This window comes from Eulemur rufifrons, chromosome 20 (assembly GCF_041146395.1).
Source record: "Eulemur rufifrons isolate Redbay chromosome 20, OSU_ERuf_1, whole genome shotgun sequence".
Taxonomy (NCBI): Eukaryota; Metazoa; Chordata; class Mammalia; order Primates; family Lemuridae; genus Eulemur; species Eulemur rufifrons.
The window spans coordinates 28356797-28371433 of record NC_091002.1 but is presented as its reverse complement, the minus strand read 5'-3'; the positions used below and the strand labels follow the sequence as shown (position 1 = coordinate 28371433).

Below are 14637 nucleotides of genomic sequence, written 5' to 3'. Positions count from 1 at the left end.
TTGAATCCAACATCCTCCACTTGGCTCTTCTGTAACCCTGGGCACGCCACTTAACCGTTCTGAGTCTCAGCTTCCTTGTCTATATAATGGGGATAACAACATGGCCTATCTTATATAGGGTTGTTGCGAGGATTAAATGAGATAATATGTGTATGATACTGAAAGCACAGTAAGCACTCAATAAATCATGGCTATTATCTTTAGCTAAGGACTATACAATTTAAAGAAGAAAACATTAAAGATTTGGTGTTACTTGCAGCATTTTAAAACCATGCTTTCTATTATGGGTTAGGACTCTGAAAAAATAAAGCAAGCTCTATGTTCTGGACAACTCAGGCCCTATAGATATGACAGAGGAAAATCTGATTTTTCTAGATGGCAGCTGCAGATACGTGGATGATGGCACCTGCAGGTGAAACCAAGCCTAGTAGTTAAGGTCAACACATACCGTGTGTGGTTCTCAGCTTGGCCACAGCTTGCTGTGAGACCGTGGGCAAGTTACTTGATCTTGGGGATAATAAACGCACCCATGTTTTGAGTGGCTGTCAGCACAATGTTTTGTACACATCTATCACTCTACAATATTAGGTGCTCTGGTTATCATCTAATGGATAAAGTTTATTCACAAGGAGCAGGGAAAATATTTTTACTGAATACCTTTTAATCTGAACAAGAAATTTTCTTTAGGAGTAGTGGGAAATGACATTAGAAGGGTAATGATAATTGCTCATATCTGCTGAGTGTCGAGTATGTGTCATGCACTGCTCTGGATGCTTTAATCTCAACCACCACCCTATTATCTCCATTTTACAGATCAGGAAAGTGAACCCCAGACAGAGTAAGGGACATACAGCTCAAACATTACCTCTCTCCTGGCTGGTCTGGGATCATATTCTAAACAGCCATGTTTAGGAGTCTGGAGGTGGGATCTGGGGACTAGGTACAGATTTCCTTTGTTATTATATTTATTTCTCCTGCTCAGAACTTAAAGAGTCTTTTAACTAAAGGATTCATTATATTTTTTAGTTGGAAACTAGAACAAATTGAAAATCAGTTCATTGGTGTCACTTGTAATTTTTAAAAACTGAATTTATGGCTGGGCATGGTGGCTCATGTCTGTATCCCAGCACTTTGGGAGGCCAAGGCAGGAGATGGCTTGAGCCCAGGAGTACAAGACCAGCCTGGGCAACAGAGTGAGACCCTGTCTCTACAAAAACTTAAAAAAAAATTAGTTGTGCGTGGTGGCGTGCACCTGTAGTCCTAGCTACTTGGGAGGCTGAAGTGGGAGGGCTTGAGCCCAGGAATTTGAGGCTGCAGTGAACTATGATCATGCCACTGTACTCCAGCCTAAGTGACAGAGTGAGACCCTGTCCCAAAAATAAAAAAAGAATAGAATTTATGTTCTAATAATAAAATGTTCTACTGCTTGCAGGCTTCTGTTGGACATGAATGGGGAAACATGGGACTATTTAAATCTTTTAAATATACTGGAAGTATTGAGGAGTCTGGCTTTTGGTTAAAAAACTGTATGTGATTTTTCAGGCCCGACATAGTCAATGAAACAGGCTTTATCTGGCTGCCTCAGGGGAAGGCTGCCCTCCCCACAGCAGACTTGGAGCATACATAGCATACGGAATCTTCCAGCAAGCTGCAGTCAAGGACTCAGGCCCCTTACCAGACGTGCTCTTTCATGTATTTACATTCCTAGCCCCTGGAGCCTTCATTCCTAGGTCTCCATACCTGAGGCCTTGGGCAGAGGTCTTCTTCAGGCGCCTCTGCTACGAGGGCAGGAGAGGGCAACCCTGAAGGCACTTTCCCCACTCCGACTCAGTACCCAGGACTTTCCTACTCCTAGCCCTTCCTCCTCAGCCTCCCCGAAACCGGAGGATTCATAACACTGCTGGAGCCTTTTGTTTGGGGCTCCCCCCACAGTGGGACAACCCCCCAGACCCTCAAGTCTGAGCTGATCCACCTAACCCTTGACTGGTGCACTGCTCCATGGGAGAAAAGGGAACAGGGCACTTACAGTCAGCACCTTCTCTGGTTTGGCTTTTCTCCTCCTACATATGCAAGTCAAATAGAAGTATTGTGTTCCACACGGATTTGGCATCAATAAACCTGACCAATCTGACTTACGCTGACATTTCCCTCCGTTGGTGGGATCCCCATAGAAGCCAGATATGCAGGTCTCGCAGTGTTTGCCCGTGGTCAGGTTTTCACACTTCTCACAGATGCTCTGATTGATGCATTTGCTGTGGCCGTTGCACTGGCAGGCTGGAAGAAAAAGAATTTCAAGGGGCCTATCCCATGGCAGAACTTTGTTCAACAACTATCTCTTTAAGTTCCTACTGCCTCTAAATATAAAAACATCAAAACTGGCCCACTAAAAACAAGTTTGAAAAATAAGATCAAAATATCAAAAAAGAGCTAGTCCAGGCAAATCAGAAACATATCATAGCAAGGTGATAGCTCATAGCAATATTAAAAAGTAGTTTTTATTGGTATTAATTGTAAAAAATAACATATGCTCACGATAGTATATTGGAAAAATATATTTTATCCTGTGAGAAATATAAAGATGGGAGAAAATCATGTACAATCCCACCACCCACAGACCATGATTAACATTTGGTATTTGTCCTTCCAGTATTTTTCTATACAGTTTTACACAGCTGTGCTCATATTAATATTCAATTTTGATTTTTAACTTAGATCACAATTATTTTATCATATTATTTCATTTGTCACAAATAAAACTTTAAATGGAAGAATGATTTCTATGAATCCTAATAATTATTTAACCATACGCTCTAATATTTAATTTGCTTTAAATTTTTCATTGTTAGAAAAATAACCATCTTTATATATAAACATTTCCATAAGTAGGATTACTAAGACTACTGATGGATATAGGACTTCACAACTAGAAAAGCATATGAAGATTGGAACTCTCAGGACTGCTTAGGACTGCTGCATAGGCTGTGTACTGCAGAATTCCAAGGGGTGGGGAGTGGGGCATTCACATACCACACAACCTGCATCACTGTAAGCAAAATCTCTGATTCTGCAGATCTATCTTAACTGATCAATGTGATGCAGTTTTTCACCATCTTGGCAACCTTCCATAGCCTTGGACCTATTCTGTTTACCCACCTGCTATTTACCCATGTAGATATCTGAGTTATAAAACTTAAAATGATTACAGCAGTCATGACTGCACCAAAATTACACATAGTATTCCACTGTATGGATATAACACATTTTGTTTATCCATACACCAGCTGACAGATATTAGGGTTATTTTCATTTTTGCTTATTATGAATAATACTGCTATGAGCATTCATATATAAGTTTTTGGGTGAAGTATGTATCCAATTCTCTTGGGTATATACCTAGAAGTGGAATCGCTAGGCCATATGATAACTCTGTATTTAACTTTTTGAGTAACTGCCAAACTGTTTTCCAAAGTAGCTACACAATTTAGTAATTCAACCAGCAATATATGAGGGCTCTAATTTCTCCACATTCTTGTCAATACTTGCCATTATCTGTTTTTTTGATTATAACTATTTCAGTAGGTGCGAAGTGGTATCTCCTTGTGGTTTTAACTTGCATTTCTCTAATGATGAATGATGTTGAGCATCTTTTCATGTGCTTATTGGCTATTTGCATTTCTTCTTTGGAGTTACGGTTATTTAAATCCTTTACCCATTTCTTAATTGGGGTGTCTTTTTATTGTTGAGTTTTAAGGGTTATGTATTCTGGACATTAGACTCTTACCAGAGATATGATTTGCAAACATTTTCTCCCATTCTGTGAGTTGTCATTTCACCTGATATATTCTTGATATTAATGGAAAAACACAGATTTAAATATTTCATTAAAAAGTTAATCCCTAGATTAGAAATAGAATTGTAGATAACCCCAATCTTAGAGGAAAAAAGGAAACACAAAATTTAAGCCAGTTTAGTAGACAAAAAACAGGTCTCTCACGGTATTTTGCATTTTCTTATTCTATCTCCTTTTCTAAGAATGCTTCTTTATATCCCTTGCCCACTTTTTCTGTTGGGTTGAGAATTAGCTTTTTTTTCTAAAGGGCGGGGGCTTACATACTCTACATGATATTCAGTTTTTATATACTTTGCAGATAATTTCCTCTCAGTCTCTTGCCTTTTACCTTTGTTTACAGTGGCCTTTCCCATAAAGAAGTCCTCACAAAGAGCCCCATTGTCAATGGCACTGACAGGCTCTTGGAGGAGAAGTTCTTGCCCACTAATCTCTTGGAAGTCTTTGCACCTGTCCAGCCTCTTCCACCTGTTCTAGAAGCTCACAAGCACATTCCTGAGTAGTCACTTCAAGTCTGAATTAAAGGCCAGTTCTCAGAGTTGGTTTCTCAGGAACCCACTCTCACCCCCAGCAGATCCAGGCCCAGGCTTAGGGGCAGCTCCTGGTCTGTTCCTTCTTGTACCAATCACTGAGAGTGAGGGGGGAGGGAGTTACATATAAACAACGTAGCTTTCAAAGTTTTATTCCTTGTAAATAGGTAGTGAAACATTTGTATTTGAATATACAAGGCATCTTACCTGGACAGTGAATGAAAGACCAGTTGTACCTGCTGTCCTCCAGACACATGCTGGAATTGAGAAGAGGCTGTGGATAGGAATTTCCTGTAGGGCCCTGTGAAGGCATCTTCACTGGTCCTTTATAGGAACCCTCTATGCATTTCCCTTTGCCAGTATTGCTGGGATCAGTACACCAGCCACAGCCTGGTTGCTCCAAGCAATGACTACAGGTACAGTAGCCTGAACAATTTTCAGCTATTAAAAAAAAAAAAAAAAAAAAACCACCAAGTTGTAATTCACTACCACGGAAACATTTGAATTTATTGTATCTAAATTACCTTTTTCTTTTTTTTTTTTGAGACAGAGTCTTGCTTTGTTGCCCGGGCTAGAGTGAGTGCCGTGGCGTCAGCCTAGCTCACAGCAACCTCAAACTCCTGGGCTTAAGGGATCCTACCACCTCAGCTTCCCGAGTAGCTGGGACTACAGGCATGCGCCACCATGCCCGGTTAATTTTTTCTATATATATTTTAGTTGTCCAGATAATTTCTTTCTAATTTTAGTAGAGACGGGGTCTCGCTCTTGCTCAGGCTGGTCTCGAACTCCTGACCTTGAGCGATCCACCCGCCTCGGCCTCCCAGAGTGTTAGGATTACAGGCGTGAGCCACCGCGCCAGGCCTAAATTACCTTTTTCTTTAACAGACTATTCAACTTCTGTGAGTCAAAATTCCTATTCTATTGTGATCATTTACATGAGATAATGAATTTAAAGAGGTCAATATTTTGCCAACACCTAAAAGGGACCCTCTCTCCTAATCCCAGGATATCGAGGCAGAAGGGATCTTAGAGGTTATCTACTGGAAGAACTTACTGTACGAATTAGGAAATAAAGATATGGAGACACGGATTGAATAATACGACACTGAAGTTGGGCAAGTTATTTCTGTACTCTGTGATCTATCTTACATTTATTTACTTGTGTCAATGTTCCTGATTCTGCATGAAGTTCTCATCAGTCAGGACTATCTCAATGGTAGCCTTTGGACAAACTTGAGCAAAAAGTCAAGTCCGATCTTGTCCCTAAATGTTCAGAGCCCGAGAGCACTGCCCCATGGCAGAGTTGTCCAGGCACAGGGCATGCGTGAATGCCTAGAGCTCACTTTTTCACTTACGGGGGCAGCTGCTCATCGTATACCACTCCATACACTGGCCGAAAGGGAAGGAGGCCACATAGGCATTGGAGTCCACACACTGCTTCATGTTGCTGCACCACATGCATTCAGAGCTGCTGCTGGTGCACTCTCCACACGCCGTCCTCAAGGCACATGGCGTCCGGCATTGTTTGGCACTGTGGTTTGCTGGGAATTAAACCCAAGAAAGACACTTAGAGCTCCCACCATGTCAGCTAAGGTCAAACTTTTCAAAGGTGGGTTGTGACCCATTAGTGTGTCATGAAATCAATTCAGGGACTACCCTAAATGAATGACAAAATAAAAAACATTAGAGTCATCATGTACTGTTTATCAAGTGTATTTATACAGTTGAGGAAAAAATGGATTTCTTTTCAAAGGAGATTAAGGACAAAGATGATGGAACAAGCGAATCTTTCCATAAAAGTAGAGATCTAAGCCCCTTAGAATGTGGGGAACTAGGATGAACTCCAGGGGTTTTACAACCCACCTGAATATGCAAAACCTTATATTTGTAATTTTGGGGAGAAGAAGGACCAGAGTATTCATTAAATTCACTGACACATTCAGGATTCAAAAAGGCTAGACAGCGCCCCTACAGAAGATTATAAATCATATTTTAAGGTGACTTCTACAAAATGCTACGAATTCTCTCCTATACCTCTGTATTCCTCAAATCATAGTACTTTCCTAAAACTGGACATGATGTAAATGGAACTCGACCTCCCCAAATAATCCACAATTTCACCTACTGCTTGTGAGTCCCTCTGCAGGAGAAGGAAGTTTGTCTTGGGCTTGTCTGCTTGCTGCAGAGGCTATCCCTGGGTCTATCTTTACATAGCTGAAATGTAGCCCACAGACAGATTCAAACCTGTGAGGCGACTCACAGCGTTTGTTGGTTCAGCATTCTCCCACAGCTTTCGTGCGGCTGTGGTCTGCATCTGTCTTCTGTCACAGAACTGCTCTCATCATTTTTCTCCCCACTGATAGATACTACCTTTCTGAAAAATGTCCCTGCATTGATTTGCTTGCTTTTCTAATCTTTTCTTTCTTGTTTTTTTTTTTTTTTTTCCTGATTTTCCTTTTTTGTTCTTTTTTCCAAAGCATTTCTCTGCCAACACCAGGAAATTTGCCTTTCAGGACAAGTCTTAACACTTTTTGTGGTCAAAAACCAATCAATCTCACTGTTAATTACAATATTAGGTTCTATGAGTAGTGTTAGTTACTTTTGGTTTTGCTTATGGATCAAATTATTCAGAGACACAGGCTATTTCCTATTTCCCTCTGCTGCTAAAATTCTGTGTTATACTCTGCTTCATATTGCTTGAAATCAATACTCCCTAAGTTTTCATGAGGATTTTACACATGTCAGTACTGAATTGTGCCTCCTGTGGTTTCTGTCTCAATAAATTTCCAATAGCACCTAATCCACCCATGCACTTACCAGGCCTTTCACAGACGCTACCATTGAGTGGGTTGATGCAGGTTGCAGCCTTCAATCCTCGAATACTGGCTTCTGACAAGATGCCACAGAATCCAGCATCACTGGGCTCAGATTGCATCCACTGTATTAAACTATTTGTAAATGGGGACATATCTTCCCAGCACCAATAGGACACATTGATCTTCCGAAGGCCAACCCATGGGGTTAAGGTGAGCTTGGACTACAGGCAAAACAGACACAACTATGAATAAACCAATATTGACCAAAGCAGGCTTTTAGATAAAAATACTAAAGTATATCCCACAGATACAGGAAAACCTCCCTATGCCCCGATTCAGCCATAGCAGATTAGGATACATCATCACTTCAATATGGCCATTTTACAAAGAACAGAAATATAGCTCAGAGAAAATAATACATCAAAATTTTCACAGAGATTAATAGCCAAACAATAATTAAGTTCTGAAACTTCTATATCCTATGACAAATGCTATGAAGTTTGGTCACCCCCAAACTTGGTTTAAATGACCATTCATACATGAGATCATCTTGCCAATATTTATGAAATAGTGGTTATATGTCTATTCTCAGATCATTAACTAAGCCTATCTGGAGGCCCTGGCCCATTCAGATGATTGAAGATCCCCACCTTTAGCCATGGGGTACTGCTTGGTACTAAAATTGTTTTCCCCAGCTTTACTGAGGCATAACTGACAAAAATTGTATTTATTCAGGTATACAATTTGATGTTTTGATGTGTGTATACATTGTGAAATGATTACCACAATCAAGCTAATTAACATATCCATCACCTCACAAGCTACCAGTGTGTAGGGGGCGGGGGTGGGGTGAGAACATTAAAAATCAACTCTTAGCAAATTTCAAGTTATACAATACAGTATTACTGACTATAATCACCATGCTGTACGTTAGATCTCCAGAACTTATTCGTCTTGCACAACTGAAACTTTAGATTCCACATATAAGTGAGATCATGCAGTGTATGTCTATCTGAACCTGGCTTATTTCACTTGGCATAATGTCTTCCAGGTTTATCCATGCTGTCATAAATGACAGGATTTTCTTCTTATTTTTTAAGTCTGAATAATATTCCATTGTATATACATGCAGGTTGAGTAGCCCTAATACAAAAATCCAAAATGTTTCAAAATCAGAAACTTTTTGAGCATTGACATGATGCTCAAAGGAAATGCTCATTGTAGCACTTTGGACTTCGGATTAGGGATACTAAGTTTAAAAAAAAAAGTTGTTTAAAATCAAAGTAGAAAGTTTAGCCCAGAAATGAAAGACACTCCTAATTTTGGCAGTTATAAAACAAAATGTACAATGTATTTACATTTTTCAAGGAAAAAATACACATACCCATTAAAAGATCTAAAAGAAATAAATACATCCAAAAGTAGTTATTTTTACTTTTAAAAAGCCCTTCAATAACTTCTCTTTGCCTTCATGGTAAAATTCAAACCCTAATGGCATTGTGGCCAAGGCCTCTTAGGATTTCGCCTTGGTCTCTTCTCAAGGCCCAGCTATAGTAAATCCCTCCAATCCAGCCTGCAGCCAGCCACGCACACTTACCTGTGGCTGACTCAACGGGCCATTCTCTAAATCTCTACATCTCACATATGGGGGCACTAATGCACAAAAAGCCCTTCTCTCTTCACCTTTCCAATTCTCTTCTCCTTATCTTCAGGGGTTACTTCTTCCCAGCTGTCTGCTAGCCATATTAAGGCTAGGTTGGATGCCCATTCCTATTTTTCCATACAAATCTAGGCTGTACAGACTGGGCTACATGTAGAGGTACAGCTACAGAAGCCTATTACACTTTACTTGTCTCTCATCTGTCAGTCTTATCACAAGACTGTGAATTTCTGTTTTATAAAGATGGCCACAGGAGATGAGACTACCCAGAACTTTTTAGAGCTAAAAAACCTGAGGAAGAGAGAAAAGGGACCAGAGGTCTATCTGGGGCCAGCTGGGATGGTTGAAACCTTCTCATCAGATATTCCTTCAGAGATGGATTCAAGTTACTGGTAAAGACACCAGGGTAAGGGGCAAAGCTGTGAGCCATCCATCCATTTCCTGAGGGAATGAACGACTTCCGGTAAGGTCAGCTGACACCCAAAGACAGAATACCGGGAAGGGCCCACATTTGTGGGTGTGAAGGGAAGATGAAAAACAACATAGTCTCCAACGAAGATTATGAAATTTGAAAAAGCTATCCAAATGTAGTAAAATAACAAATGTGGCCACAGTATCCCCTGAGGTAGGCACACTAAGAATGTGTTACCAGTGTTTGAGTGTCCATACCAAATCAAAGTTGCACTGGGGAAAAAAAAAAAGACTGATAGAAAAGTAAAATACAGGGCGCCTCCTACCAGTCTCAGAATGGCCCTTCAGATGGTACGCAGAGGCCACACGTATTGGGACCCAGGGACACTTTCCATACCTTCACACGAAGAAGGCTGCACCCAGGGAAGTGCTGCTCTCAACTCCTCCCTGCTTGACAAGAACATTTCCACTGAACTTTGCTGTACCACAGCCAACACTGCTAACACAGCTTTATTGTAAGAGTATCTACTTAACTGAGGATAGGATCACAGTTTGGGCTTTGGACTAAAAATGACATTACAGAATATCAACTATAAGCCACCTGAGAGCACTGGGTGGATAGGAGGAGAACTTGAGCCTTTCTGAGCTCAGCAACTCTTGACAAGAAGGTGCTGTCTTCTTTTGGGCTGGCCAGGTCTTAGAAAGACCTGAATGCATGTACATTTCTTAGCGGTGACCATACAATACTATGCACTGTAATAATACCTTAAATTTAAGGAACTTGGGTAGCTAAATTCAACCTGGCTAATTAGCAGTGACCTCTCCCTTCCCCTCAGCAGAATCTAGAGATAAAACAGGTATGAAATCATCTATGATGTCACCGGAGTATGTGCATATACATAAATATTACTATTTGTCCCACATATAATTATTCAAAGACCATATAATTTATTTAGTAGAGGTGACTAATAAAAATATACAAAGTATTAAAAATTTTAAGATAAGAAGAAAGACATTACGGGAAAAGACTCTGACAGTACAGCTCCACAGTCTATTCACACTGCGTGTCCTAGCATTTCTGCTCTTGCTAAGCACATCACATGTAGCCACAGCCTTCTTTATGCAAGCTGCAGTCACGCCCTCAGTAGAAAGGTGGATACTAGAAACTTAAGTTCTAAGGATTTTAACTCACCAAGCTCTGTGATGACTGCATTATTCGCAGCTGCTTAAGGACAAATTCTACCTTCTTCTGGGTTGTAAGAGAAGCCAAAAAGGCATTGTGGTTCCTACAGGACAATTTAGCATTGTCATAGGTCTCCTTGGCAGTAGTAATTTTCAAACATGAGTTTCCAACCAAATGCCAGCCAATGCCACAGATATTTTCTTTTGTAAAGGGGGAAAAGAAAAAAAAAAAAAAAACAGAGTTTTAGAAATCACACAACACTACTACATTACTACATTACTAGTTCAAATTACTGAACACCCAAGCAATCTTTGTGATTTGAATTCCAAGAACTTCATTAGGATGTGATAAGGGCATCAGACACATTACTAAGGACCAAACACAAAATACAAGAATAAAAAACAGTTTGTCAGTCATATCTCCTGGATCACAAGAAGTATATTCTGAGGTCTCCTTTCCTCTGTCTTAGAAGAAAACACCAGTTTGATGCCAATGTTAGACTGGTACACTGCCTTTTGAAGAACAATTGGAAAGAAGACCAGACAAATAAATAACCGTATTAGAAGGGTGGGGTAAAAAACTGCAAGAATGGAAATGGAGAATGAACAAATCTATGATCTCCAAAAGCTGCACTCTTTCTATATCATCAGGTGGAAGGTACAATCAAGTGCACAAAGCATCCCCAAAATGAGGTGGGAATATTGTTCTTGGGAAAACACCAGAGTAATATGGCTGCAGCACACAAGGCAAGCTTGTAATCTGCACCTGGTGATCATCCTGAGCCCACACAAGGTACTACCAGAAGCTACAAATGCTTCCTGGAAGACAACGAATAAGCAAAGCAACTTCACCAGAACCAAAGTACCCTGAGATGCCAACAACAATGTTCATTAACAGTAACAGTTACGAGATAAATGAAAGGCACCATGGGAAAGAGATCATTTAAGAGCAGATAAAGACTTGCTCCTCAAAGTATGGCATCAGCAACTAGTTAAAATGCAGACTCTAGGGCCCCACCCTAGACTTGTACCTTTAGCAAGATCCCCAAGCGTTTTCCTGTACATTAAAATTTGAGACCCACTTGGATAAAGAACAAGAAGTTTAATCTGCAAGCTGAATGAAGTACTTCCGAAGGACATTCAAAAAGGGCCTAGTCCAGCCCAACTGCCCTGCACACTCCTCAGTGTTGCACAGAATCACAGAAGTTCCCCTTCCTGGACATGCTGGTTGAGCAAATATATCATATGGGTTCAGTCAGGCTGGCTGGCCTCAGGTCCCAGACTCATTATCCTGAACCTCAGAAGTGCTATATATTGAGGTACTCAAGGCTGGAGATCACCAAAAAGTGCTGACAGTGGTCTCTCCCCTTCTCCTCAGAGGCAGCCTCTCAGCAGGTGCCAAGAACCAAATGCCAGTGGTCACTAAGAAGTACTCTTCACAAAGTGCCAGCAGACTGGCTGTGGAAACTGTTGTGTTCTAGTCCCAGGTGAGCACAGCAGAGCAGGGAGGGGACAATGGAGAAGGCTCAGTAATACGGAGCCAAGCTGTTAATTGATTCTCCAGAGCGACAGATGATGATTTACTTTGTTTCAAAGGATAGTAGAAGCAAATAATTAAGAGCTGTATTTTAGTTTAAAACAATAACAACCATACTACTGGTATGGGGAATGAATGGATAGAATTAACTTTTCCCCTGTGCTAGGTTCAACCTAGGCTGCAAAATATTGGGGGAGGGGGAGAAGTTGTGGACCCACACACACCCAGATGCCCCTGCAAGGCCTACCGGGCAGGGCAATGCACTCTTGATTCCGGGGCTCCCACTGGCAATTCTGGTCCAGGGCACAGCTCCTACAGCTGGTCTTCTTGTTACAATAGTACATGGGGTTATCCTTGGGGCAATCATCATACTTGAAAATGGCGATCTAGAATACAGGGGACAAAAGTTTTTCTCTTATATCCACAGAGAGAACTCATGGTGAGGACTAATATTAAAGACATCAAAATCAATGGAGGAAGCAAATTGCAAATAAATAAAGAGATAGGTAGATAAATAGATATGTAAGATGCAGATGAAGCAGCACTGCAGTGCAAACACTGCAGCAGAATGTTCTGCAAAAGGACATGCTTTTAACTGGTAAGGAAGCAGCCCAGTCTTTTAAACATCATGCCGCAATGTGCTTATCTGTAAAACAGGAATGTTGAACTTGCTGCTTTTTAAATGACGTCCCGCCCCCACCCCACAACAGTCTAAAAGTTTTCTACTTTACAAATGGGATTAGGCTGACAAAAAAAATGTCTTATAGGTTGTCAAAAACTATAAAAGCTGGGCCATCTTATCTTTTTTAGTCTTTTACTGGAACCTAAATTTTGAAATCATATATTGTGAGCAGTGAAGTTATGCAAAACCAAGATATAACATAAGACTAGGAGATTTTGCAAAGTCTATCATTTCTACAGTTCAATATGGGCCACTATACACCTGATTCACTCTTGATCTCAAGCCCTAATTTGCTACCAAAACCTTGCACAGGTAGAGTGAGGTCGCTATTACAAACCCCAAACCAAGGATCCAGTACTTAGTCATAACCATGCCCTGGGACAACAGTCCCACCTTCTTCTAAAACACGATAATCAAATCCCTGTGGCTAGTAAGATCCTTGGAATCAGCATGGATAGAGCATCCCCTTCCTATAAGAAACCTGAGCAATAATAAAATCCAAATCTATACCCCATTTTTATAATAACTCTGGACTATTACTTATACCATATATACTATAACCTAAACCTATGCTCAATTAGGATTCTTCTATTCTCAAAAATGGCCCCTGACCTGGCCTTCCGTGCAGCTGTGGTTCATAGCAACACAATGGTCATTGCACCAGTGGCAGTCGTTGGTGTTGGCCGTACAGCTGTAACAATCTGTGTGCTGGTCACATCTGTCGTGGTCAGGAGCTACAAAAAGAAGAAAAACTCATCAATTGTGACAGCTTCGGTTGAGCACAATCTGAAACTGGGGTTAAAAAAAAAGTAACAGTGGTTGGGAAGTAAAATGAACAGTGAAACTGGCAGGAAAATATACTGGTGTGTTCAGGTTAAAATAAGATTTAGAAATAAATAGACAATCTGAAGAAACACTGTTTTGTACCCCCCAAAAAGTACACAGAAAGTGGAAAACAAAGACAGGTTCATTTTACAACTATTAGATATAATAGAAGGTCTGGTTCTTTGAATACTTTTCTTTCCAAGAAAAAAATCAACTAGTAAAAGATTGAATGCCTGAGGCTGCCCAGGAGCCAAACAAAGTAATGTAGGAGGCCAAGCCATTCCTCCTTGTTATAAACACAAAGCTAATCTGGGCACAAAAAGTAGGCAGCACCCTAGAATCCCATAGGAGACATTAAGCTGAGTTGCATTTTGTACGCTTATATGTAAATTAAATGGTGCAAGTTTGAGAACTTCTGTGCTAATACAGACATTTTGCATCTCCTGTAGACCCTAGAAAAGAGAAGCTGCTCAACCACGTTGCCTCATGTGTTGAACTATCCCGTGGACAAGTCACATGGTGAAACACAGGAAGAGGCAAGGCCCACTCTAACAAAGACCCCAGCAGTCAGCTCCTTAAGCCGTTCTTCCTGTCCTCATCATCATCCCAAGGATTGAGCCCACTCAGAAAGCAGAGGGAAACAGGGACAGCAAATGGGTTCATATTCAACCACCTAAGGTAATTTACTGTTATTGCCTATGAACTTGCAGGTTTAATTTGAACAAAAAAATATTTCACTGATATTTATCCCTTTCAGAAGGCAGTGAGTAATCCTACCAGATGCTGATAATCTCTGTTCTCCAGCACACTCTAGTCCACCATTGAACCTGGAAGGGTTGCCTGGATGTTCTGAGGATTTATGTTCCTGAGTAGCTTAATTTGGAACATCCCAGGAGACTGAAAGCTGCTTCTATCCACCATAACTCTCAAGTTAACTGCCAACAACAAACCTACTTGTTAAGAAAATTCAGTCAACATACTTGAAATTGATAAGAACAAATATTTTGTAGAGACATTCTTCTTACTAAGAACTTTCCCACACATTACTTCACTGTATCATACTGTGCTCTTTATCAGAGCCAAAGGACAAGAAGCTAAGCAGGCAGGACCATCCTCAGCCACCATCAGCCTTGCTATCACTGTGTGT

General features: G+C 40.7%; 1 protein-coding gene across 2 annotated transcripts in view; it reads right to left on the bottom strand.

The window, feature by feature from the left end:
* The window catches only part of ATRN (attractin), a 138449-nt gene that overhangs the window by 53402 nt on the left and 70410 nt on the right, over window positions 1–14637 (bottom strand). For both annotated transcript variants that reach the window (XM_069496339.1, XM_069496340.1), the window contains exons 13-19: window positions 13278–13399; window positions 12231–12369; window positions 10457–10647; window positions 7195–7414; window positions 5733–5918; window positions 4585–4818; window positions 2137–2274 (exon numbers count right to left, since the gene is read on the bottom strand). In XM_069496339.1, coding sequence (XP_069352440.1) covers window positions 2137–2274; window positions 4585–4818; window positions 5733–5918; window positions 7195–7414; window positions 10457–10647; window positions 12231–12369; window positions 13278–13399 — 1230 coding nt within the window. The remainder of the gene's footprint in view (window positions 1–2136; window positions 2275–4584; window positions 4819–5732; window positions 5919–7194; window positions 7415–10456; window positions 10648–12230; window positions 12370–13277; window positions 13400–14637) is intronic.